The sequence below is a fragment of the Neopsephotus bourkii genome, unplaced genomic scaffold, assembly GCF_033783945.1.
Source record: "Neopsephotus bourkii isolate Nb327-2 ecotype Australia unplaced genomic scaffold, CSIRO-AGI_Nbou_v1 NB_284, whole genome shotgun sequence".
Taxonomy (NCBI): Eukaryota; Metazoa; Chordata; class Aves; order Psittaciformes; family Psittacidae; genus Neopsephotus; species Neopsephotus bourkii.
In genome coordinates, this window is record NW_026900793.1 from 1867355 (window position 1) to 1889137 (window position 21783).

At 45.5% G+C, this 21783-nt stretch overlaps 1 protein-coding gene across 1 annotated transcript in view; it reads left to right on the forward strand.

Annotated features, from left to right (window-relative positions):
- DNAH1 (dynein axonemal heavy chain 1) overlaps window positions 1-21783 on the forward strand; it is a 42101-nt gene that overhangs the window by 12824 nt on the left and 7494 nt on the right. The window contains 17 exon segments of the mRNA XM_061346896.1: window positions 437-630; window positions 1876-2101; window positions 2720-2839; window positions 3614-3696; window positions 5107-5248; window positions 6366-6521; window positions 7497-7695; window positions 9549-9802; window positions 10647-10859; window positions 12390-12554; window positions 16797-16972; window positions 17945-18023; window positions 19066-19179; window positions 20115-20201; window positions 20282-20469; window positions 20581-20676; window positions 21125-21277. Coding sequence (XP_061202880.1) covers window positions 437-630; window positions 1876-2101; window positions 2720-2839; window positions 3614-3696; window positions 5107-5248; window positions 6366-6521; window positions 7497-7695; window positions 9549-9802; window positions 10647-10859; window positions 12390-12554; window positions 16797-16972; window positions 17945-18023; window positions 19066-19179; window positions 20115-20201; window positions 20282-20469; window positions 20581-20676; window positions 21125-21277 — 2645 coding nt within the window.

Below are 21783 nucleotides of genomic sequence, written 5' to 3' on the forward strand. Positions count from 1 at the left end.
GGAAATCCAGTTAATTTGGGCACAACACTGCGCTAATGCTGTCCTGTTCTGACAGGATTTCTGCAAGCTCCCCAACCCTGTAGCTATTTTAAGTGGTTGCAATCTCTGTTTTGGTGCTGCAGGTTCTGTGCAGACAGGTCCCAAGTAGCCTGGTTACCCTAATGAATGGCAGCTGGTAAAAGCAGATTCATAAAGGAAATAGCACCTTTTCCAGTGCTGTCAATCTGGTGCAGATCTCTTCTGCATGTGCATCCTGCCTGTTACTGTGAAAGACCCATCTCCCTAGAGCCTCCTTTTTTGGTGGGAAGAATACAATCCCTGCCACAGTTCAGAAAGACTGCATGAGCTCCCAAAGGTGCCACGGGTGATTCCCTCACCCCTTGCAGCCATGGTTATCTCTCCTGGTCATGAAAGATCTCTCTCCTTCCTCTTCCAGTATGTGCTGGAGAACGTAGCTATCACAGGCACACCTTTGCTTGACTCAGTGGGCTTGCACGAACCAGAAGTGAAGAAGTTACGTGAGACCATGCGCTCTGCCATTCAAATGGCAATGGTCCCTCTCCATGCCTATGCCAAGAGATACGAGAAGTTCTTGGAGCTAAATGACAATGACATCCAGTCCTTGCTAAGGTACCTGCAGTCCAAGTGGAAGCCTTTTCAGAAGCTGTTGGGTGAATGGGCATGAGAATGTGGGACTTGTTCTGAGTGTGACGTGCCTCAGATGTGAGATGAGGCATCTATCAGAGGCAGACTTCAGCCATGGGCAGTGGTCCATGCTTTTAGGGGACACTGGTGATGGCAGTGAGAATTTTGTCCTGCCTCTGACAGCAGTCACATTCCTGTCATGTTTGCAAGTGTAATTGGAGATATTAATGGCCCTAAAAATGACTCATCCTGTTTGAAAATACAGTTAGCATACTTGACTCTGACCTCCTTCAAATAGTGTCTGTTCGGGCTGACAACATTCTGTAGAAGTAATGTTTTCTTTTGTTTCAGCCTCATTGCTTTCACTGCCAAAACTCTCTGCACCCGTGCTGCCTCTGGTACTTGAATGGTCTTTTTAGGCCTCATGTTTTCTACTAACAGTGGAAATTAAGCCCTTTGTTGTTATTTGGGATTAATTTATGAGTCCTATGTGATAAATTCCTGTCTCTTCCCAGAACACACAGAAGTGCCTGCCTTCCACCAAGATGCCTCCTGATCTTGCCCTGTTTATACCCACGCTTTCATCTTGTCTCTCCCCTTCCTCTTGTTTTACTACCTTTCTCATCTCTTCCATAGCTTTTCTGCAGCTAAAAGATTTTGTGCTCTTATTCGACTCCAAACCTATTGTGCTTTAAAACCTGTTGTAGGTTTGAGTCTGTCCCTTCCCTTGCACCCCAGTAGTGTTTCTCCGTTACATACCAGCTCCATGTCTTGTATACACATCTTCTGAAACTGAGGGCTGGTCTGTGCTGCTGCAGTTCAGGAAGGCAATAGGTAGCTTGGATTCCTCTGGTTGGCACTGGTAACTGTAGCAGTGGAGACACTGAAGCAAAGCCTTCAGTGCAGGCTGGTCACCTAAATGGGTGGACTTTACATGAATGTCTTTACTGTATGGTAAAGGTAGAGCTCATGTACTTGACAGATGCAAACACTTCCTATGTAGCGTATCTTTGGTTGCAAAGTCTAGAAGGCACTGGTACCTTCTCGGTCTGTGTTTACAGAAAGTTGTATACCTTCAAATAGATGGGTGTTTTAATAACAGTGAACATAGTATTACTTTACTGCCTTGATCCTTTGGGCAGACATGTGTGGACATCCTCTGAATATCCTGGCTGCTCAAATAATCTTATGGCTCTACATTACCTTTTTTGTTGGTGGTTTTATTTGCAGAGAATATGAAGAGCGATGTCCATCTGCCCAGGAGGTGAGGAATATAGTACACATGTACTTGGCAGAAAAGGAGAACCTGAACAGCACTCTACCTGTTTCTATTGTCATTGGTCCCTTCCGTGTCAGCACAGAAGCTGTTAAGCAAAATCTGACTGCAAAATACAAAGCGCTTTCCACTTCCATGTTGGATATACTGGCTAAAAACCTCCATTTGCGGGTGGAGAGTGTAAGTTACCTGGTTCAACAGATTATGTGTCAGTGTCCTGTCTTGTCCTGCTTTTGGAGTTGCTGTGTCTGTGAAATGGCCAAAAGACAGCAACTGAGGCCACTTTAATGAAGACATTTTAAAGACTGCATCAATGGGATTATTTAAGAAATAAAACCCAACCAGGGGAAGATACAGAGACTCAACCAAATAAAATATTAAATATACTTAATAAATTGTGGGCCTGAAAGCTGGATCTCTTGAGACAAAATTCTTAACACCTTGACATATCTGCCTAGTAGACAACTGCAAGGTCCTTCTGCTACCTCTGAGGGTAACTGGAATGCAGACAATTGCATCTGCTGGAGGGTTCCCTGAATCTGTTATTGTCATAGTTTCAACTACATACCTGCTGTTTCTCTTCCTCTTTTTTTGTCCTCATTTTGTTTGAGGTCAAATGAGATGGATGGAGAAAGACAAAGAGCAGAAAGAAAAGAAAAAGACAGAACAGGGCTGTGTACTCATCATTTTAGACCAAGTTCGTAATGGGAACCGGGTAGATCATTGCAGGTTTTCCAGTTTGCCCATTTGCAGTTAATGACTTTTTGATGGTCTTTTCTCTGCTGTGACCTCCTGCAGATCTGCAACACGTATGAAGCCACCAGCTGCAGAATGCATGAGAAACCAAACAATATTGAGGAGCTGACTGGGCTGCAGGAGTGGATGAAGAGCATCCCCAAGCAGCTGGCTGTGCAGGAGGTAGGGCTTGCTCTCCTTCTGGCCAAGGAGCACCAAGGGAAGTGAGGAGGGAATCTGTTAATGCAATGTGTGGTGTCTCAGAAGCAGAACTCTGATTTTTTGCTTAGATGTCTTTGCATGCAATGCCATAAGATTTCTGGCTTTGTATTTTCATAATTTGCAGGATTTGTATATTTAAATAACACGTCATGAATTTAAATATCTATTCAAAAGAGCAGTTAAAAATCTTGCCTAGAAGACTTATGTATGCTTTTTGCTACCTTCATGATCCATTCCACATCGTGTATTGAATAGCTGCCTTCTAAAAATTAATGTTGTTTTCAGGAAAATACTTCTGCTACCAAATGCTCATTGTGCTGGTAACGTATTTCTTCTGATAGGACGGTCTAGTGCTGAGCTATTTCAGATTTATTTGAAGTGTAGGTCTTCTCCCAGCTGAACAAATGGGAAACAAAGGCTTCAGGCTGTAAACTCACTTGCCCATACCAAAGAAAGAGCCTGGTAGATAACCCAAAACACTCAATTTCTGTCCAGTGCTTTATCCACTAGCTCATACTTCCTTTCATCCATATAGAACAGAGGGTGATGGTGTGATCATTCACAGAACAAGGGGTTATAAATCCATTCCCACTGTTCACACAGCACAGAAGTAGCCTGCATCACATTAAGCTTGTGCGACTCTTCAAAGGCATCTCATGAAAATGGGGTGCACACAAGAGGGTTGGAATCAGGATAGTCTACAGGTGTCTGTTTTTTGTCTTTCACCCTGTGCAGAAGCTGATACTTGAAGTCATGAACGATTACGAGATCATGGAGGAATTCTCTTACAACCTTACCAACGAAGATTTCAGTAACAAGTGAGCATAAGGCGTTTCTCCCATTGTCAAAGTGGGACACTTTGCAGCAATTACCATTCTTAGTGCTTTAGGGGCTATGTGTCTAGCAAGAGCTCCAGCAGAACTAAGTGTCTCTCAGACTGTGTGAGCACTGAATTCTTGAAATGAGGTTTATAGAGAAGTGTGGGTTCATGCTGCCTTCTGGCCTGGGGCAAGGCAAACTGGGAGCTATTAACCTGTTAAATGTATTAAAGATATTTTCTCTTGGGGTTTGGTTTGGTTTTGGGGTTTTTTTTGAGACATCTGTAAGGTCTCAAAATGCAGGGTTTAGTCTGTGTCTGAAAGTGAATGAATACTTTCAAGGTAGGAACACTCCCAGAGTCTTCTTAGGACTGGAAAGGAGCATGAACCCTGCATTATTATTGCATTCCTTTCTCATGCAGCCTCCTCTTAGTTTTACCTTTGGCTATGTGTCCCAATAGCAGAGGCAGCTCACAAACACAGCAACACAGCTTCTGAAGTCAGCTCAGCCCTGGATGCAGCTCTGATATGGCATGGGCTTGGTCCAGTGTGTCTGCAACTTGAGTGAGTTTGTGCAGAGCACACCTGAAACCAGAAACATGGGATACAGAGTGCAAAATAACCAGGGAAGCAGCTCAGCTCTAGGACACCCTAGCATGGATGTAGCTGTATGGCCACTGACCAGGCCTGGCACAGGTAGAATTAGTAGAACATTGCTGCATTCCCAGGCACTGCAAGGGGTGTGAGCTCGAGTGTGATGCTGTAAAGCTTGCATCTGGCATTGCACACAAGCTAACAAGTCCAAATGGCAATGCAGAGCCCTTGATAGACATATAGCCCCTAAGTCATGGGTGAGCTATGGGTGAGCAAGAGCCGAGGAGCCTGCCTTGGAATGAGCAGCCACTCTGTGCAGCCTTTCCGACTGCCCAGGGCACTCTGCGGGAGCCTGGCTAGCTGTATCTGGGTTACCCTGGCCCCTCACTGCCCTGCTCAACAGGAGCCTGGCTTTTTCAGTAGCCCTGAAAAGCCATAAGCCAAGGCTGTGACCTCATTTTTTTTCAGCTCCTTGTGAATACATTCAAAACCAGACATCCCCTCTGGATGCCAACTGTTATTTTGCAGTCTCCTAGCTTTTCAGCAGCATAGTGGATTTGTTCCTTTTAGAAAGGCCCTCCACTTCTCCCCAGCCCTCTCCAATTGAATAGCCTAGTCACAAGGACTGCATATCAACAAGACAAGCTGGAAAACCTGTTTTGTTGAAACCACATGTGTTGCTGTTGTTGTCGAGCTGCCTTGTTTGGTGGGATTTGGCTTCTCATTCTGTTATTTTTAGGATTTCAAACATATGCTCTGAAAGCTTCTCTCTCTTGCTGGTTTTGCTGTTTGTTTGGTCACACCATGTGAATGCAGGTGGACTGCAAGTTACTGGCCATTGAAAATAAGGAAGCAAGCCGAGTCCCTTCGGCAGCAGCACCAGAAGGATGCAAACAGGTTTCATAAAGAACATGTCCTGGACCAGAGCAGCTTTCAAAACAAACTGGAAAAGATGAAGGTAAATAAGCCCCTGACAAGAAACTGTCCAGAGAAAGGCACCCTGAAGCTCTTGTGGTCAGCCAGGGGGGAAACTTTCAGATGGTATTTAAGTCAGATTAGGTTTTAGGTCAATATACTGTTGGACCAAAAGTTATTATACACACATACACATACACACACTCACACACCCATTGTAATTTATTGGAAGTTGGGCTTTTGATGAAGGGTTTCATTTTTGTGTAAAAAGCAATACTATTTGCAGAAATCCTCAGTTTTCACTGGGAAAGTGTTCCTGAAGATACAATATTCCAATTCCCGGTGCTCGGGCAACACATACACCTCCTTTTTCTGAGCAGTGTAATCAGTTCCCTGCAGAGCATCTCCCATGATGTGCTGCCATCAAGGGGAAGGATACAGTATTTAGTCAGGGAGCTCCTGAAAGACCCTGAAACAGAGGCAGAGTTCTGAGCTGGTTTCTGCTGAAACGATTTGAGTTTGATTTTTTTTCACCAGAAATTCTTAAATCCAGATTAAAAATGTTGCCTTGGAAAGGCTTTAGTCGGTGACAGAGATTATCTTGGAAACAGCCTCCCAGTACCATACCACAACACTGGCTTAACAAAAGAAAGAAACAAAAACCCAACAATGAAATCCCCCAAACAAGCAAACAAAACCAAGCCACCAAACCAAAACAGGGAAGTTATTAGAGAAGCTCCCAGTATGTGTTGTTAAACAGTTCTTGGGAACAAACCCAGTGACCTAGTGGAGCTGTTGCTTTCACTTCCCTGATTCTGTACCTAATGACACTATAAATGCTGTGGCAAGACATTTGGGCACAGACTTACTGCTCCTGTTCCTCAGGGATTAACTATTGTCACAAAGACGAAAGCATCTGGTCATCACATCTGCACTTTGAACCACTTGAGCACTGGTTATAGCTTCTCCTCACTGCTTATGTTGTGGTCTAAACAGAATTGGAATTGGGTTGGGAGAGGTGAAATTCTGAGCATAGAAATCTTGCCTTTGACTGTAACAAAGAGCATCTATGGTTCTATGAAGCACACCAGGAAGCTGAGCTCTCCAGAGGCAGTACTCAGCCTCAGAACCACATCTCATGCCTGCCTTTTCTCTTCCAGCTGACTGTAGGTGGATTTTCCATCCAGGCGGATGCTAGCCAAGCTAATGAGTTGGCTAACAAAGCAGAGGAGGTCAGGAAGCAGCTGCAGGAGCTTCAGGATTTGGCAGCTGTCTACAACAACAGGGAAAGAATTTTGGGGATCAAAGTTACTAATGTAAGTGTCAGGTCCTGTACCTACAGGACTCGCATCTTGGTTGGGTTTTCTAGGTGGTAGAGCAAATAATGAGGCACAGTTCCTCAGGAAGGCATCCTTCATGCTTTCCCGATTCATCTGATCAGGTGCTCTGTAGAGTGTAGGGTGACCACACTGCTCCGTCACTCCACTGTGGCACAGAAGATCTGATGCCAGACAAATGTGTAAAGCTGCTTATGTGCCTGATCCAGCCACTGTGAGAGACTTTGTGTGGCCGTGCTTAGATCTGAGTGATGTTAATGAGGAGAAATTGCATGGGGGGTTGTCTCGAAACAGCAGCTGAGATGCATCCGTTTCTGTAAGGCTATTACTGCTGTTACATAGACGTGCAGGCAGCTGGTTGGGCTTCCATTGTAGAGTGTTCTCCTAAAGCAACACTTCACATAGTTGCAAACACTCATTTTGTCAGTAGCTGTTCAGCTGCCAATGAATCATTGCCATCTACCTTCAGCCCAGGCTGGCTGCAGAGCAGAAGTACCCTTCACATGATCCTTTACTCCTCAGTCTGTGGTTCCTTCTCCTTCACTGTAAGGAGCCAAATTTCTATATGATTTCTATATGATGCGCAGTGAAAGCATGTGTGCTTTCGTTGGTTGTGTGTGAACTGCCCATCAAAGTCTCATTCGACAGCAGAGCACGTGTAGAAGCAAGTGGGAGAGTGCTTTTCATGCCCAACAAATGGTGCAGGCACAGTTCCACTAGACCCATTTTGGCCTGACTGTGGGAAGCGCAGCTCTGCTAGTTGCTCTCCCTTGGAATCTACATTGTGGTCCCAGGAAAACGTAGTACGGTCCAGCCTCTTGAAGTACACATTTTCCCATTGCTTGTTTGAGATCCAAAAAACAATTGTGCCTTTTTTGGCCTTTTGACATAAAAGCTGTCGTCCTGAGCAGAATACACTTGTTGCTTATGCTTGCTTTTTCTCTCTTTCCAAAGTACAGTGGGCTATCCAGGATGGTTAAGGACTTCCAGCCATACCATGACCTCTGGAAAACAGTGTCAGACTGGACGCATCAGTATGAGAAATGGATGAGTGGTCCTCTCATGGAAATTGATTCTGAGCAGATAGAAAAGATCGTCAATGGCTCTTTCAAGACAATGCAGAGATGCGTGAGGCAGTTGAAGGATTCATCAGGTAGATACATGGTCTGGAGAAAGGAGGTTGGGGCATATCAGCAATGTTTGTGAGGCATGTCACAGGGTGTTCTGAACAGGGATTGTCAGGATGTCACATAGATGCGTTGTGTGTATTAGAGTCAGTTGAGAAAATGCTAGTGGTCATTTTCTACTTTTGTTCTGGAGCTGTGGTTACTCACATCTAGATCTTAGTTTGCTGCTTGAAGTACCAGTTTAACGTGGAAACAATCAGGCTGCAAATCCCTTTTATACCCAGTTCCTAAGACAGTACTGAAATAAAAGCCACCCTCTTATTTTGCATTTAATATTTACTTATTTATATAAAGTGAAAGAATCCAGATTAGTCATAGAGAATCACTATGTAGCCTACTGGCTAGACATGTGGGTTTAAGCCCATACGCAAGTCAGGCAGCAAAGGAACCTGAATCTGAGTCTTCTGGGTGCCATCTTCTTGGCCAATCTTATTTTCTCTATTGGCCAATGAATTTAATGGGAAGCCAGAGGAGCTCTTGATTTCGTTATGAATAAGATGAGACTGCAAAGTCTGGAAATGATCTTTGGAATGTAATAACTGTTTTCCTGCCTGCCTGAATGTGTATGAAGTTCAGATGATCACATCCAGCCCTTGCTATTCACGTGAAGGCCTTTTAATCATGCCTCCTAGTAAAGCTGGAACGGAGGCTTCAGTTGTAGCTTAACTTCCCATTCCATGATTCTCAGAGATGTGCTGGTCATCCTCTAGAGCTAATTCTAAAATCTCGTGCCAGATGGCTTAGATTGAAATATGTTCTGCAGTGGGAGAGTTTTGATTCATCCTTTTTAACTTGAACTTGCTCTTAAACAATGCCATGAATCAGCCCCAATGGAGGAGGTGATGAGTGGATGCATGAGTAACTATGAATCATTATGGTAAACAGAAATACTAAGAATACCTGCTCATACTCATTTCAATATTCCCTGGCACCTGGTTAAATATGAGCTGCATCCTTGAGGCTGCCTTTTCTTTGCATAGCACCCAGCAGGGAGTGTGAGGTGCTCAGATCCTTGCTGTGCTTGTGTGGTGCGACCACACAGGGTGCAATAAAAGGAGGCACATACTGTATGTAGCCAGGTTTTGGAAAGGAGTCAAGTCCTGTGCTCTTTGCCTGTCCGTTGCTTTATTCACAATAGCACAAGCTGAAAAAGGGCAGGATGTGAACAGTGTAGAGACGTGGGCTTCCAGAATGTCCCCAGAGATCAAATCCTTTTCCTTGACTGTGTCCTTTCTGTGAGGCAGAAGTACCTTTGGCTTTAATGTGGCCATAGGGTAGCAGAGCCTCTCCTGCCTGCTTTCCATGTCCATAGCTGGCTCTGATCCTAGTTTACTTCTATCTCTGAGATGTAGTGCCCATCTTCTATTTAGGGTGGTGTGCGATCAGTTTATTAACAAGTTTGGGTTGAGAGTTAAGATTTTGGAATGGGGACCAGAGCTTCTAAAATACCAGTTGTCAGAGGGGACCTTGTCATGCTTGGGGCCCATATTAAGGGACTAAATTTGTTTGCTTCTCATCTTCTAGTGAGCTCTAGGCCAAAGAACAGTTCTGCTTAGCATGAACTTGTCTATAGCAGACTTGGGGCTAATAAGCAGGTCTGCTTCTGGGAGTGGGCTTGAATCCTTGCTTAGCAGCCATGCTTAGAGAGCACCTTTGTGTCCTCATTACTTCAACCTGCATTTTTCAGTGTTCTCCCATGCTGTTTACCTACCATGTATCTACAAGCACATCAGGCTTTAGACTACTTCTATGAACTTCCTGAAGCCAACTTCCTCACAGAGTCTTGTTGCTGATGATGTTCTGTTTTTCTCCCTGAAAGCCTGCCAGGGTGTGGCAATGGAGTTTCGAGACAAGATTGACAAATTCAAGCCCTACGTCCCCTTAATTCAAGGGCTGTGCAGTCCCGGTATGAGAGAGCGGCACTGGGATATGCTGTCGGAATCTCTTAAGATGGATATCAAGATAGATCCCAGCCTGCCAGTTTCTCGCTGCTTGGAAATGAACCTGCTGGACCATATCAAGAGCATCAGCAAAGTAGCTGAGGCAGCTGGCAAGGAATACGCCATTGAGAATGTGAGGAGAGAGGGACTGTGGAGGCTTTGGTTGCTTCTCAAATATGTTTCTGTTGAGCAAGTAGTCATTGTCTTGGGTGATATTCTTGTCCAGAGCAATAGACACATTCTGCAGCAAAAGTAAGAAGATTGCTGTGCTTCAAGAGCGGAGCAATGGTCACACAGTTGAGTTCACCTTGCACAGTTTCACTTGTAGCATAACAGTGCTGCCTGATGATGTGCTGGTTGGGTCTGACACCTCACTATGGGATTAGTGACTGTTCAAGTTAAAGTAAATTGACTGCATTCTGCCACTCAAACATTACATCAGGGAGATTAGTTGTGGCTGGAAATGGAGGTGGCAAATCCTTTAACACAGTAAATGGTCAAGGAAGACTTGCTGACTCTAGAGATCCATAGGTTAGTCTTTCAGTTCACCAGTTCTGATGTGACCTAAGGTCTTTACTGAAAGTCATTACCTTCTGGCAGCTTTTGTTCTCTGAAATCTCAGGCAAGTACCCAACGAATAGCTACCCCTTTCACAAAGCTATCGTTAACCATAATCATTAGTAGGCACTTTGCTGGCAGCCTCTCTGCATCTACTAGCATAAATGGGCCTGGAGATGCAATTGCACTTTCTTCCCCTCAAGGTGTTTCTTTTGGGACAGCACTGAAGTGTTGAGTCCATGGGCAATGCAGATGAAAGGTGCTGTTGCTGAGTATGTCATGCATTAAATACACAGCTGCAGTTCCCAGTGGAATCTAAGAGGAAAAGTCTCTCACTTGCTAGAGAGGGGCATTAAGAGAGTTCTGGAAGCTGGGGTAACCACTGCCCATTGTATCAGTTGTATGTCCCTCTGTTTCAGGCGCTCAACAGGATGGAGAGTGAATGGAACTCCGTTTGTTTTGCTGTGGACCCATACAAAGACACAGGAACATTTATTCTGAAGAACACCGAGGAAGCTTCTGAGCTCCTAGATGCTCACATTGTCTTGGTTGGGAGCATGTCCCTCTCACCATTCAGGAAACCGTTTGAGGAAAGGATGAAGGCATGGGAAAGCAAGCTGAAGGTTACACAGGTACTGCTTTCTTCCCTGCACACACCTGGGAGAGGCAGGCAGCTGGGCTGGGCTGCCATGCTTAAACATGGGCACTGCAGTTGCTACTAGGGAACTGGGAGGAAGACTATCAGGAGAAAAGCAGTGTTAAGGGAGGACTGTAGTAAAAGAGGGGATAAACTCAGCCTTATTCTCCAACCAGCAGAGATGAAATTCCAGCTTTTTTTCTGCCTATTGTAAGACTTTTGGTTGGGGTCAGGACTGTCCCATTGCTGAGAACAGTCCTACTGCATCTCTGTTACACTATTTTACACTATATTACACTAAGTGGACCTTACAGATTCTTGTAGGCCCTGTGAGATCCATGCTAAGCATTCACATCTCAGTGTAGGAAATCACAAGGAAGACTGCTGCTTGGAGCAGGGTCTGTCACACCATGCCAGCACGTCTTCATCAAACCAGAACCTGAATGCACAGCACCCAGCAGGACTCAGCTAGCAAAATAGCATCTTGCTTCAGGAGAAAAATGCCAATACAAGCCTGGCTGAACTCTGTGTAAATGCTGGTCTTTGATGCATAGCAGCATTGCTATCTGTTACTCATAACTACCTTATTTTGTTTATTGTTGCTTACCATCTGGGTGTGCTTGGGCCATGGGCTGCTTTGTCTCATGAAGATACAGAAATGCTATTATAAGACCTAAGGCAGCAGGTGACGGGGGAAAATTCAGTTACTGTGTGGTTTTGGCTGTGATGTTGTCCATGCTTACACCCTGCTTTTCCTACCCCTTCTTTTGATTGCATTCATTCCTGTCACTAAAGGCCCATGAATCTGCTTCTGGGAAGTGGCTTATGAGGGTTAGCTGATGGAGCACAGCAAACATCACTGCCTGTATTACTGGAGAACCCCACCTGCTGCTAAGGCAGGGGGCTTGCCTGTGCTCAGGGGATGGGAGGCAGTGCCCTGTGCCTAAGGAAGTATGAAAGGGAGGCAAACACTTCAGCTGCTTTGCAGTGCTGGGCAGGCTCCCCATACCTTCCAATCTCCTATGCCTTAAAGTGGAGGAAGATGGTTTTTTCAACCTAGTTCTCTTGCTCCTTGGCTCACAGACAGGGTTTCCTGCCTGATGTCTAGCTTGAATGTTCAGCTTTTCATTCATTCTCTCACTCCTTCGTTTAGAGAGCTTTTCATGGTTTAATCCGGGGCTGGGGCTGAGGTACATCAGGCAGGAGAGAGGATTCTGCAGTCATATTGTATTGTCATTCTTCTTCCCCCAAAAGCTCTTCCCACAAAATAAAATCCCCATCTTACTGTATGATTACATTGTGCTATTTTCTGTAAAATACAGAAACACTAGGCACAGAATCTTGATCTAGAACTGAAAAGTCCCTTTGAGTGTTTGTACTGGCTTCCACATGTCTAAACTAACCCCGTTACAGCAGTGGGTGCTGTGGTTGTCTTCAGACCCATTCTGGTGTGCAGTTTGCATGGTTTTGTCAATGGGTTCCTAGCCTGGGGTCCTGATATGCCGCTCTTCTTGCTTCCCACTAGGCTGTCCTAGAGGAATGGCTGAAGTGCCAGCTCTCGTGGCTCTACTTGGAGCCAGTCTTTAGTTCAGAGGACATCAAGAGACAGCTCCCATTGGAAAGCCAGCTCTACCAGGAAGTGGATAAGGACTGGAGGGACATCATGAAGAGCGCTAATGAAAACCTTGAGGTGTGTACCGTGATGAAAGCCAAACTCCTTGGAGCTGTGCTCATACAGAGGCTGCCTTTGAATTGTTTTAGTAGTGGTGTGGGCTTGAACAGCACTGTTTAAACCATGAGGCCTTGTCCAGGGCGGTGTGCTAGGTTTCTCCTCCTGGAACTTGGCCTTTATTTATAGTGTCCAAACAGCGTTATTCCCTGTGATGCCTTGCACCAAGGCATCCACCACACCATTATCTTCTCCTTAGCACATACTCCCTACCTCCTACAGCTCTTGTAACCAGCTCTGCTATAATCATAACCCATAAGATATACGTCATTTGATTCCTTCTCAAGCCTGATCCTTTAAATTTAGAGCCATTGTTTTCACCCATATTTGTGTCCTGGTAGTAGTGCTCTGCACTCTTCTGTTCTCCAGTCTTCACTTCCCAGGACTCCACCACCGCTTGTATTCCATATTACAAGTGTTGGTGTTTAGGGGAACCCAGAAATGTGCTTGTCGCATCCATAAGTGCTGTTTCCCCTCCTTGCCCACAAAGCTCACACCTCTCCAGATCCCTGTGAAAGTACTCCTGTGAATGAGTCATTTAAATCCTACCAGTAACATCACTGGGCAGCCCAATTATCTCCATTTCCTTATCTCCCACTTGCTCAGAACACTGATGCTTCCTCTGTTCTCCATTCTTCCTGTAGGTGATTTCTTTGTGCCCTGATCCTGTGCTACTACAGAAGCTCCAGAGATGTAACCAGCTGCTGGAACTGGTGCAGAAAGGGCTGAGTGAATATCTGGAGACGAAGAGATTTGCTATTCCTAAATAACCTGGAATGTCAGGGGACTGGATCACACCCCCTGGTTCAGGAAATGGGAAAGGAGAGGCTCACTCCCGTTCTCTCTGCGAAGAAAGAGCAAAACAATCTAAGTTTAGGATGCTGTAATGAGAATGTAAACAGAAGCAAGGCTGCGCCTTTCAATGCTGCCATCTGATGGGGATAAAACAGAGAGACGCAAATGTTGGCATTTCTTCGTTGCATATTTGTGCCTCATGGTTTGCCTAGAAAGGGTGGGGTGAAATGAAGGAATACCATTCTTTGATACGCATTTAGACCCACTTTAGAATCATAGAATCTGTGATTAGAATAGTTCGGGTTGGAAAGGACCTTAAGATCATCCAGTTCCAGCCCCCTGCCGTGGGGAGGGACACCTCACACTAAACCATGGCACCCAGGGCTCTGTCCAGCCTGGCCTTGAACACTGCCAGGGATGGAGCATTCACAACCTCCCTTGGCAACCCATTCCAGTGCCTCACTGCCCTTACAGTAAAGAATTTCCTCCTTATATCCAATCTAAACTTCCCCTGTTGAAGTTTTAACCCATTACCCCTTGTCCTATCACTACAGTCCCTAATGAAGAGTCCATCCCCAGCATCCCTATAACCCCCCTTTCAGACACTGGAAGCTGCTCTGAGGTCTCCACGCAGCCTTCTCTTCTCCAGGCTGAACAGCCCCAACTTTCTCAGCCTATCTTCATATGGGAGCTGCTCCAGTCCCTGAGCATCCTCGTGGCCTCCTCTGGACTTGTTCCAACAGTTCCATGTCCTTTTTATGTTGAGGACACCAGAACTGCACACAATGCTCCAGGGGAGGTCTCACGAGAGCAGAATAAAGCTCACTTTAGACATTTCAAAGCCAGAATTGGGCACCCTCAGTTGCCCGTCAGACAATGCGGGGGGCAAGAGAATAGACATCTGCAAAAGGCAATTTAGGGACATTCTCTTAGATGCCCATCCTAGGAGGAGGTGACACTCCCTCTGGAGACATCTGTCCATCCACCATGGAAGCCAAGGAAAATAGCTCAGACTTTGCTGTCTACTCACAGACACCTGGTTAGGATGGAATTCTACTTTTGCTGACAGCCTCAAGAGGGACAAGGAGTGAACAAGCCTGAACTGAATGAAGTTTCTGCCTTCATCCCTACTTAGGAGCTGGTGCTGAGCCTGGTTTTTTTCACCTTTATTATTCCTAATAGACCTCAGACTCTATGGCTAGGCACAGCTCGCACCACCACAATACTCAGATGCTAAAAGCAATCTCCTAGTCATTAGCTTGGAAACACAGAAAGCAAATTGAACTGCAAAGCTGGTGCAAAACCACTGGAATGAATAAGTGAACGTTCAGTGACATGCTGGGGAACTGGGGAAACTGTTAAAATTTTACTCTTAAATTTTCCTTGAGGTCACTCCCTTGTGACCTCAAGGGAAATGATTTGAATCTATTGGAATAAACAGGAATCAAGGGTTTGAATCCTGGACAGGCAGTGAGAAATGGTTATCCTACCTATGATTTTATTTGCTTCACTCAAGTTAGAAGCAGTGATGTAAACCCCTTGTTTTCATACAAACATCCTGGACAAAGGAGGTGTCTGAAGCTCTGGAAGCTGATTTGGCCAGCAGGCTTTTCCCACAGCGGAGTACTCAGGTATGAAAATGTAAGGGTGAGATTTTGGCAGATGGGGACTTTTCAATCATTAAACTTTAGGTAACTTATAAATACAACCAGAACAATACTATAGGAGAGACAGACACAGTACCTGCCCCAAAACAGGTTAAAAAGTGCAGGTTTTTACTGTCTTAATCATTAAGATGTGTGTCATCATAAACCTCAAATAATGTATAGGACTGACAATTATGATCATTACCTGAAGACAGAAACAAGGTCAAAGATAACTTTTCCAGGTTCACCCACGAAATCAAAGGTGGAGGAGAACTGAAACAATAGATAGTAGGAATCAGAGTGAAACTGCATCCTTCCTAACTGTTCCTTGCATCTAATCACATCTAATACCTGGGAGATATCTAGCTCTGGGTCTCATGGTGCTCCCCCCCACTTCCTCCCCATCCCTCTGGGAGCAGACGGATGGGGAGGAGAACTGAAAGAATGGAACTCCCACGGGTTGAGATGAGAGCAGTCCAGTAACTGAGGTATAACACAAACCACTGCTGCTACCACCAATAATAATGAGAAGGGAAATAACAAGGGAAGAGAACACAACCGCTCGCCACCCGCTGACCGATACCCAGCCCAACCCGAGCAGTGATCTATCCCTTCTGGGTGACTGCCTCCAGTTTATATAGTGGGTATGACGTGTTGTGGTATGGAATACCTCTTTGGTCAGTGTGGGTCAGGTGTCCTGTCTCTGCTTCCTCCTGGCTTCCTGTCCTCATTGGCAGAGCATGAGGCTCAGAGAGTCCTTGGTCAAAGTAAACCTTACTGAGCAGCAACTAAACCCATCACTGTTATCAGTGCTGTTCCCAGGCTGAAAGCCAAAACCACAGCACTGCACCAGCTCCTAAGGAGAAAAATGACTGCTACCGCTGAACCCAGGACAAATAGCTGATTTCAGGTCCTGTGAGAGCTCCTGTCCATCTTAGTGTGTCACCTTATCTTTCTTCTCTCAAGGAGGAAATCCCTTGATATGCAGGTCTCTAAACCTGCAGGCTGTAGCCTTGAGAGCTGCTGTACTGTCTGCCACCCAGTGTTTTATCTTTCTGATGTCATGTTCACTCATCATTAGATACTACTGGACAAAGGGGGACCTGTACATGAGAGCAGTCAATGCTGAACTTCTCTATGGCTGTGAGTACCTGGGGAACACTGGCCGTCTGGTTATTATACCCCTTGCTGACAGGTAAGGAGACTATTTTCTATGTAATATCTTTTTCCTGGATGAACAAGCCTTACTGGGAATCTGACCGTGCTTAATGCATGTAAATAGAAACCATTTGTACAGTAAAGGACTCACTGAGATTAGGACACAGGAACATACTGGCATTGGTTCTACTGTATTCCTCATGATCAGTGCTCAGACTGATTGCTTTCATTCCCCTCATTCTTATTGCTGTGCTCTCTCATAAGATGTCTTCCTGATAGCCAAGGAGCTCTTCTACAAGGCAGTAGATATGGACATCTGGTACCCTAGAACATGCAGCAGCAATAATAGTTTTACTTGTTTGTAACTGTCCTTTTTCAGGAGAGTGAATCTGTAGCTGGTGGCAGAAGGGTTTATCCATTCAGACCCAGGTGAATACTAATTGAGGCCACATAGCTAACTCCTTTGCAGAATGCTGTCTATCTAAGCAGTTCCAATAATAAAGGATGGATTCTTGTTTGTCTCCAGCTGCATGGATCATACATCTCCCTTACTGAAACCAGTAGTAGAAGTACTTTTCATCATCTGATCTCTTCTTTGTCATAGGTGTTACCTGACACAGGAGCTCTGCACCTGAGATTTGGAGGAGCACCAGCAGGACCAGGCAAAAGGGAAGCAACAAAAGACCTGGGCAAAGCACTAGCAACCCAAACTGTAGTGTCCAACTGCTCTGGCCAGCTTGACTTTATGGCAATGGGAAAGTTCTTCAAGGGACTAGCCAGGTACAGTGAAATGCTGTGGGTCAGGTACAGGGGTGCTGGCCACTGGGAAGTGGTGGGTATTTTCCACATCAACCCAGAAGAATAAGCAAAGCAGCAGTAAGGGGGTTACTGTGTTCCAGGATGAGCAAAGGTCCTTCTGGCAGGAATTTTGTGACAGTTGGGTCAATTAAAACAAAAAAAGGGGGGGTATAAAAAGAGATCCTGTTTATTTAAGGCAAAATTAAAACGCTTTGCGCCAATCCACTATGCACTAATCCACCTGTGCAAGTGTTGCAGCTCTGCCCTTTGTTTGAATATCATACACGTTGAGCTGAGATTCAGCCTGCAAGCTGCTTCATCTTAAGAAAGAGAGAATCTGCTGAGTGTATCCAAAACTGAGCAGCCGGGAGAGACTGCTCTAAGCCCTGAGGGATCCTCTCAGAGAGGTTCCTCTCCCTGCCTGTCAAACAGAGCTGGTCCAATTAGTCTGTTGCACACTGCTGAATCTGAATGTTATTCCAACAGAAGCTCATACTCTTCTCAGATGTTTTCTTTGTCAGTAATTTAACTTCTTTCTCAAACTGTGATCTAAGCTCTGAAAACTGGACTTAAGGGATGTCTAAATTGTCTGCTATACTCACAGCTCAGGTATAAACCAGGAATTCAACAGGACACCTTTCAAGCCCAAATCTCTAACATGCACAATTTGTCCTAGGCTGTAGGAGCAGTCGTTGCCATGGGCTTGCAGGGACCATGCCCCTTCTCACTCACCCATGGCCTGGGATGCATAGTTGGGGTGAGGGCTAAAGGCCCTTCCACTGCACCAGTACATTGTAGCTGTGGGGCATTAGGGGCTTTTTAGGCTCATTTCTTGCCTCTGTGCTGCCTCCCCAGTATGTGAATCTACAATTTCTAGATCTAGCTGAACTTTTGACTGCAAGTCCGCTTCTGTAAGATGTTCCTGACTCCCCTCGTTTTTCCTTCCTTGCCTAGCTCTGACACATGGGCTTGCTTTGACAAGATCACAACCATTGATCAGATCACAACCATTCAGAAAGCACAGCAGCAGAGGGTATGTAATGAACTGGTGGATGCAAGGGCAGACAAAAGAGCTCCACTTGAGCTAGTCTAGGCAAGTCCTTGTCTTCAGACTAGCTTCACTGCTTAGGGGCAACTCAGACACACTTGAGCTTGGAGAGGCATGAGCAATGCCCTCTCTGGGAGCATCACATCAGGCCATTACACTGTTAGCACCTTGGGTGGGTTTTGTAACTTCACCCTAGTCTGTGCTACCGTAGTTGCCCATGCTTGCACAGGCTCACGTACATCTCAGCCTGAGCCGCAGTGCCAGCAGGCTTTGGTGTGGGAGACACTCCAATACAGATCCACTGGTACAAACTGGAGCTAAGATAAAGACAGTGTTCTGCCGTGAATTGCTCAGCACCACGTTTGTCTAAATGCGTTATCAAAGCCTTAGTGGATCTCAAAACCCAGTGTGTTCAGGAAAATGCATACTTGGGCATCCCCAGAATTGCAATGTAAAGTGAATTTTTGGCTTTACGTGGAGACTCGGCTGTCAGCCAGTCTAAGAGCCAGCCTCTGCTTTGTTGTCAGGGGGCTCAGAGGGGTTAAGACCTGAATCTCCTTTACTTTGGCTTGGAATTAGAAACTTGCTCTCCATGAACCCTTCTGCATTACCTTATCCCCCATCTGAAATTACTACCTACACAGCTTTCAAAAGGATTTAGGTTTCTCTTCGCCCTCTCTGCCACAAATTAATTCAGGTCCAAACTCTAGTGCAGAATAAATGAAAAGATGTTTGTTTACAGCTGGAGGGATAAAAGTCTGTTCAAGAGGAAAAAGAAAAAGAAAAAGCCTATCAGTGAATCTTCCATGAGCCCAGTTTCTTAAACAGGGAAAAATCTTCCTGGTAATACCAGATTCCTGCAGTGGGCCCACCTTGAGTCACTGCAGTTATGGGCCCGTCTGTGTGTCCGTGCTTCATAATTTAACTACTGAAAGCCACTGTTTTCCTCTTGGAGGATGCTGCTGTGTTACTTGATTTTCAGGTCAGGCTCTGTTCTTCAAGGAGAATAGTATCTTTAATTTTCTAGGTGAATCGCTTCATGTTTGAAGGCACAGAGATCCCACTGGTCCCATCCTGTGCAGTCTCCATCACAGTGAACCCAGGGTATGCTGGGCGTACTGAACTGCCCGATAAGCTGAAGGTAAGGAGGACAGACTGCATAGACAGAAAGGAGGCAGTACAGGTGCTGGATGCTACCCAGACCACTGGTGTGTCCATGACAAGGATTAGGAAGTGATGCTTTTGGAAAGGTTCTAGGATCATTTTGAGATTTGAATCACTTCTGTAAGCAAATGATGCTCCTCAGATAGCAGTCTGCAGGGATGCTATCCTGACAGGTGTCAGGCACACTTGGGCTGTGTCCTCTAAACAGACTGGGGTAGATACCCAGCCTTCTCAGTTTGCTGGAAAAAGTGTGTTAATCCTGTGTTGGAGCCATGTTTCAGGCTCTCTTTCATCCTGTGGCTATGATGGTCCCAGTTTACTCCATGATTGCTGAGATCTCACTCCTTTGGGTTTGATGAAGCCAAAACCCTTGCAAAAATCACCACAACATTCAGACTATTGTGAGAGCAGCTCAGCTCCCAAGTAGATGCCTTAATGTCCATAAATGTCTTCTTAAATGTGAGATTTTCAGCCTAGGCACAAGGTACCTGGGTGGTTCTCCCAGTGTCTTGTGACCGCATATCACAAACAGGTCACAGTGCCCATTCTTCATCTACCTCCCTCCTTTCTGGTTCTCATTTTTCCTCCTGTGGCTGGACTTGCATTCAGCTTCAGCGCTAGTTTGAATTACAGTGGCAGGACAGTTGAGCTAAGCAGCCCTGCCTGCTTCTCCTTCCATCTAGGATGTGTTATCATCCAGATATTCTTGTCTTCCTCACTTGTAGTCTGTACAGCTGAGGACTAGTTAGTTGTTTGAAGGATACTGAGAACAAACTGCGATAGGAAGCAGTTGTTCTGAGGCATAACTCATTTTTCTTTTCTTACCTGCTAACTGAGTGCATGCATAGGTTCACTCTATTTTAGGTGGTGCTCCTGTATCTGATGTCATTGTTTTGTCTGTGCCTTTCCCAGGCCCGCAATGATTTTGGGATGAGAGCTGTGAAGAGTGTCATCTCAACAGCTGGCAACCTAAAAAGAGAGAATCCTACTATGGATGAGGTAAATGGGCTAAGACTTCACATTGTCACAGACCTATTAGGACTTTTCTGTGCCTCATAAGAGAGCTGAGATCTCTGAAGTTGTTCAGTCTCTGCAGGAGCTGATCTGGACCCAATGGACCCAAACTCCTGAAGGATGCCCTCGCACTCTTCAGTGGTGTTGTCTCAGATGTATTTCCCAAGATCAAAGAGGAGCCTGTTGCTTACGGCATCCTGGAAGAAGCCATTCACAAATCCTGCATCAAAGAGAACCTGAAGGATACTGATGGTGAGGGAAAAAGCTCTCCACAAGCTCCCTGTGGGCCTGGGCTTTTAGTCCTCTGCCCTAGGAAAAGAGAGAGCTGGTTCCAGACCCACTCCCCATTCCTTCCTCTGCAGGTTTCTGTAACTAAGTGCATTCAGCTCTATGAAACTACTGTGGTTTGACATGGCCTTATGCTGGTGGGACCAACAGGTTCTGGTAAGACAAAGGTATGGTTGTGAGTCTGCTGGCACCAGTAAACCATCGCCTAGCTATGGATACAGAGGGTTAAGCTTCACAGAAGACTCACTCTCCAGCATTTCCACCTTCTCTCAGATAAAAGTCAGGGCACCAAGATGATGCCTTTTGGTACTGATTTATATGAAGTATATTACTAGCTCACTCTTTCAAGTTGGGAGATTAGACGAGGCTTATTAGCTCTGCTGCAGGTTTCTAAGGCTGAGACATGCTTTGACACCTTGAGATGCTTCAGGCCTCTTGGACAGGAGATCTAACTTCCTCCCCTCTTCATCTAGAATTGCTTTCTGTGAATACAGCCAGGCATCTCCTTACTGCCATATTATCCTTCACTGTATCTCCTTTTTCACTGCTTTTTGAATGCAACTGCTGTGAGAGCAAGTGGAGCCGTGGCAGTTAAATCTCTTGCTCTCCTGCTTCTGCAGTTACCAAGTTCTGGCAGCTGCAGTGACATCACTGGAAGGTCAGCCTGCAGCAAGTGGTGGGAATTAGGAGGCAGTCAGGTACTTTGTACTGAATCCCAAATCGATCACAATGGGCCAGCTTTATGGAGAGTTCAACCTGCTAACGCATGAGTGGTAAAGTACAAAACCTGCTTTCCTTCTTTCCAGACTGGAAACAGTTTTCTTCTTCTCTTGAGCATCTTCTCTTCAAGGCTGAGAACTGCTTAGGGCAGTGGCATGAAACCAGAAGCAATCAAGTCCTTATCCTCCCCAAGCCACAATAGCCAGTCACAGCCATTTAAGCTGACATCTTCTATTGTGTGCTTGGCTTGGCTGCCAGCACATGCCCAGACAGTTACTGCAGCTCAGCAAGCAGCACTAACTGCATAACAAGGAGTAATTAAATTGCTATGGAGCACATAGCCCTGCTCTAAGATGCAGCAGCTTAAAACCACTTGCTTTACTTCTGAAAGAAGCACTTGGATTGTTCTGTGTAAATACACTGGTGGCCTTGAACGAGGAGGAATGACTTGCAGACATAAAGAGGCATTTCATTGCTGTTACCAGGGCTCCTGCTTGCTTACACATTTAGAAGCAAGAACCAATAGCCTGTTTGCCCTCTTGACAGCCAGGTCTTACTG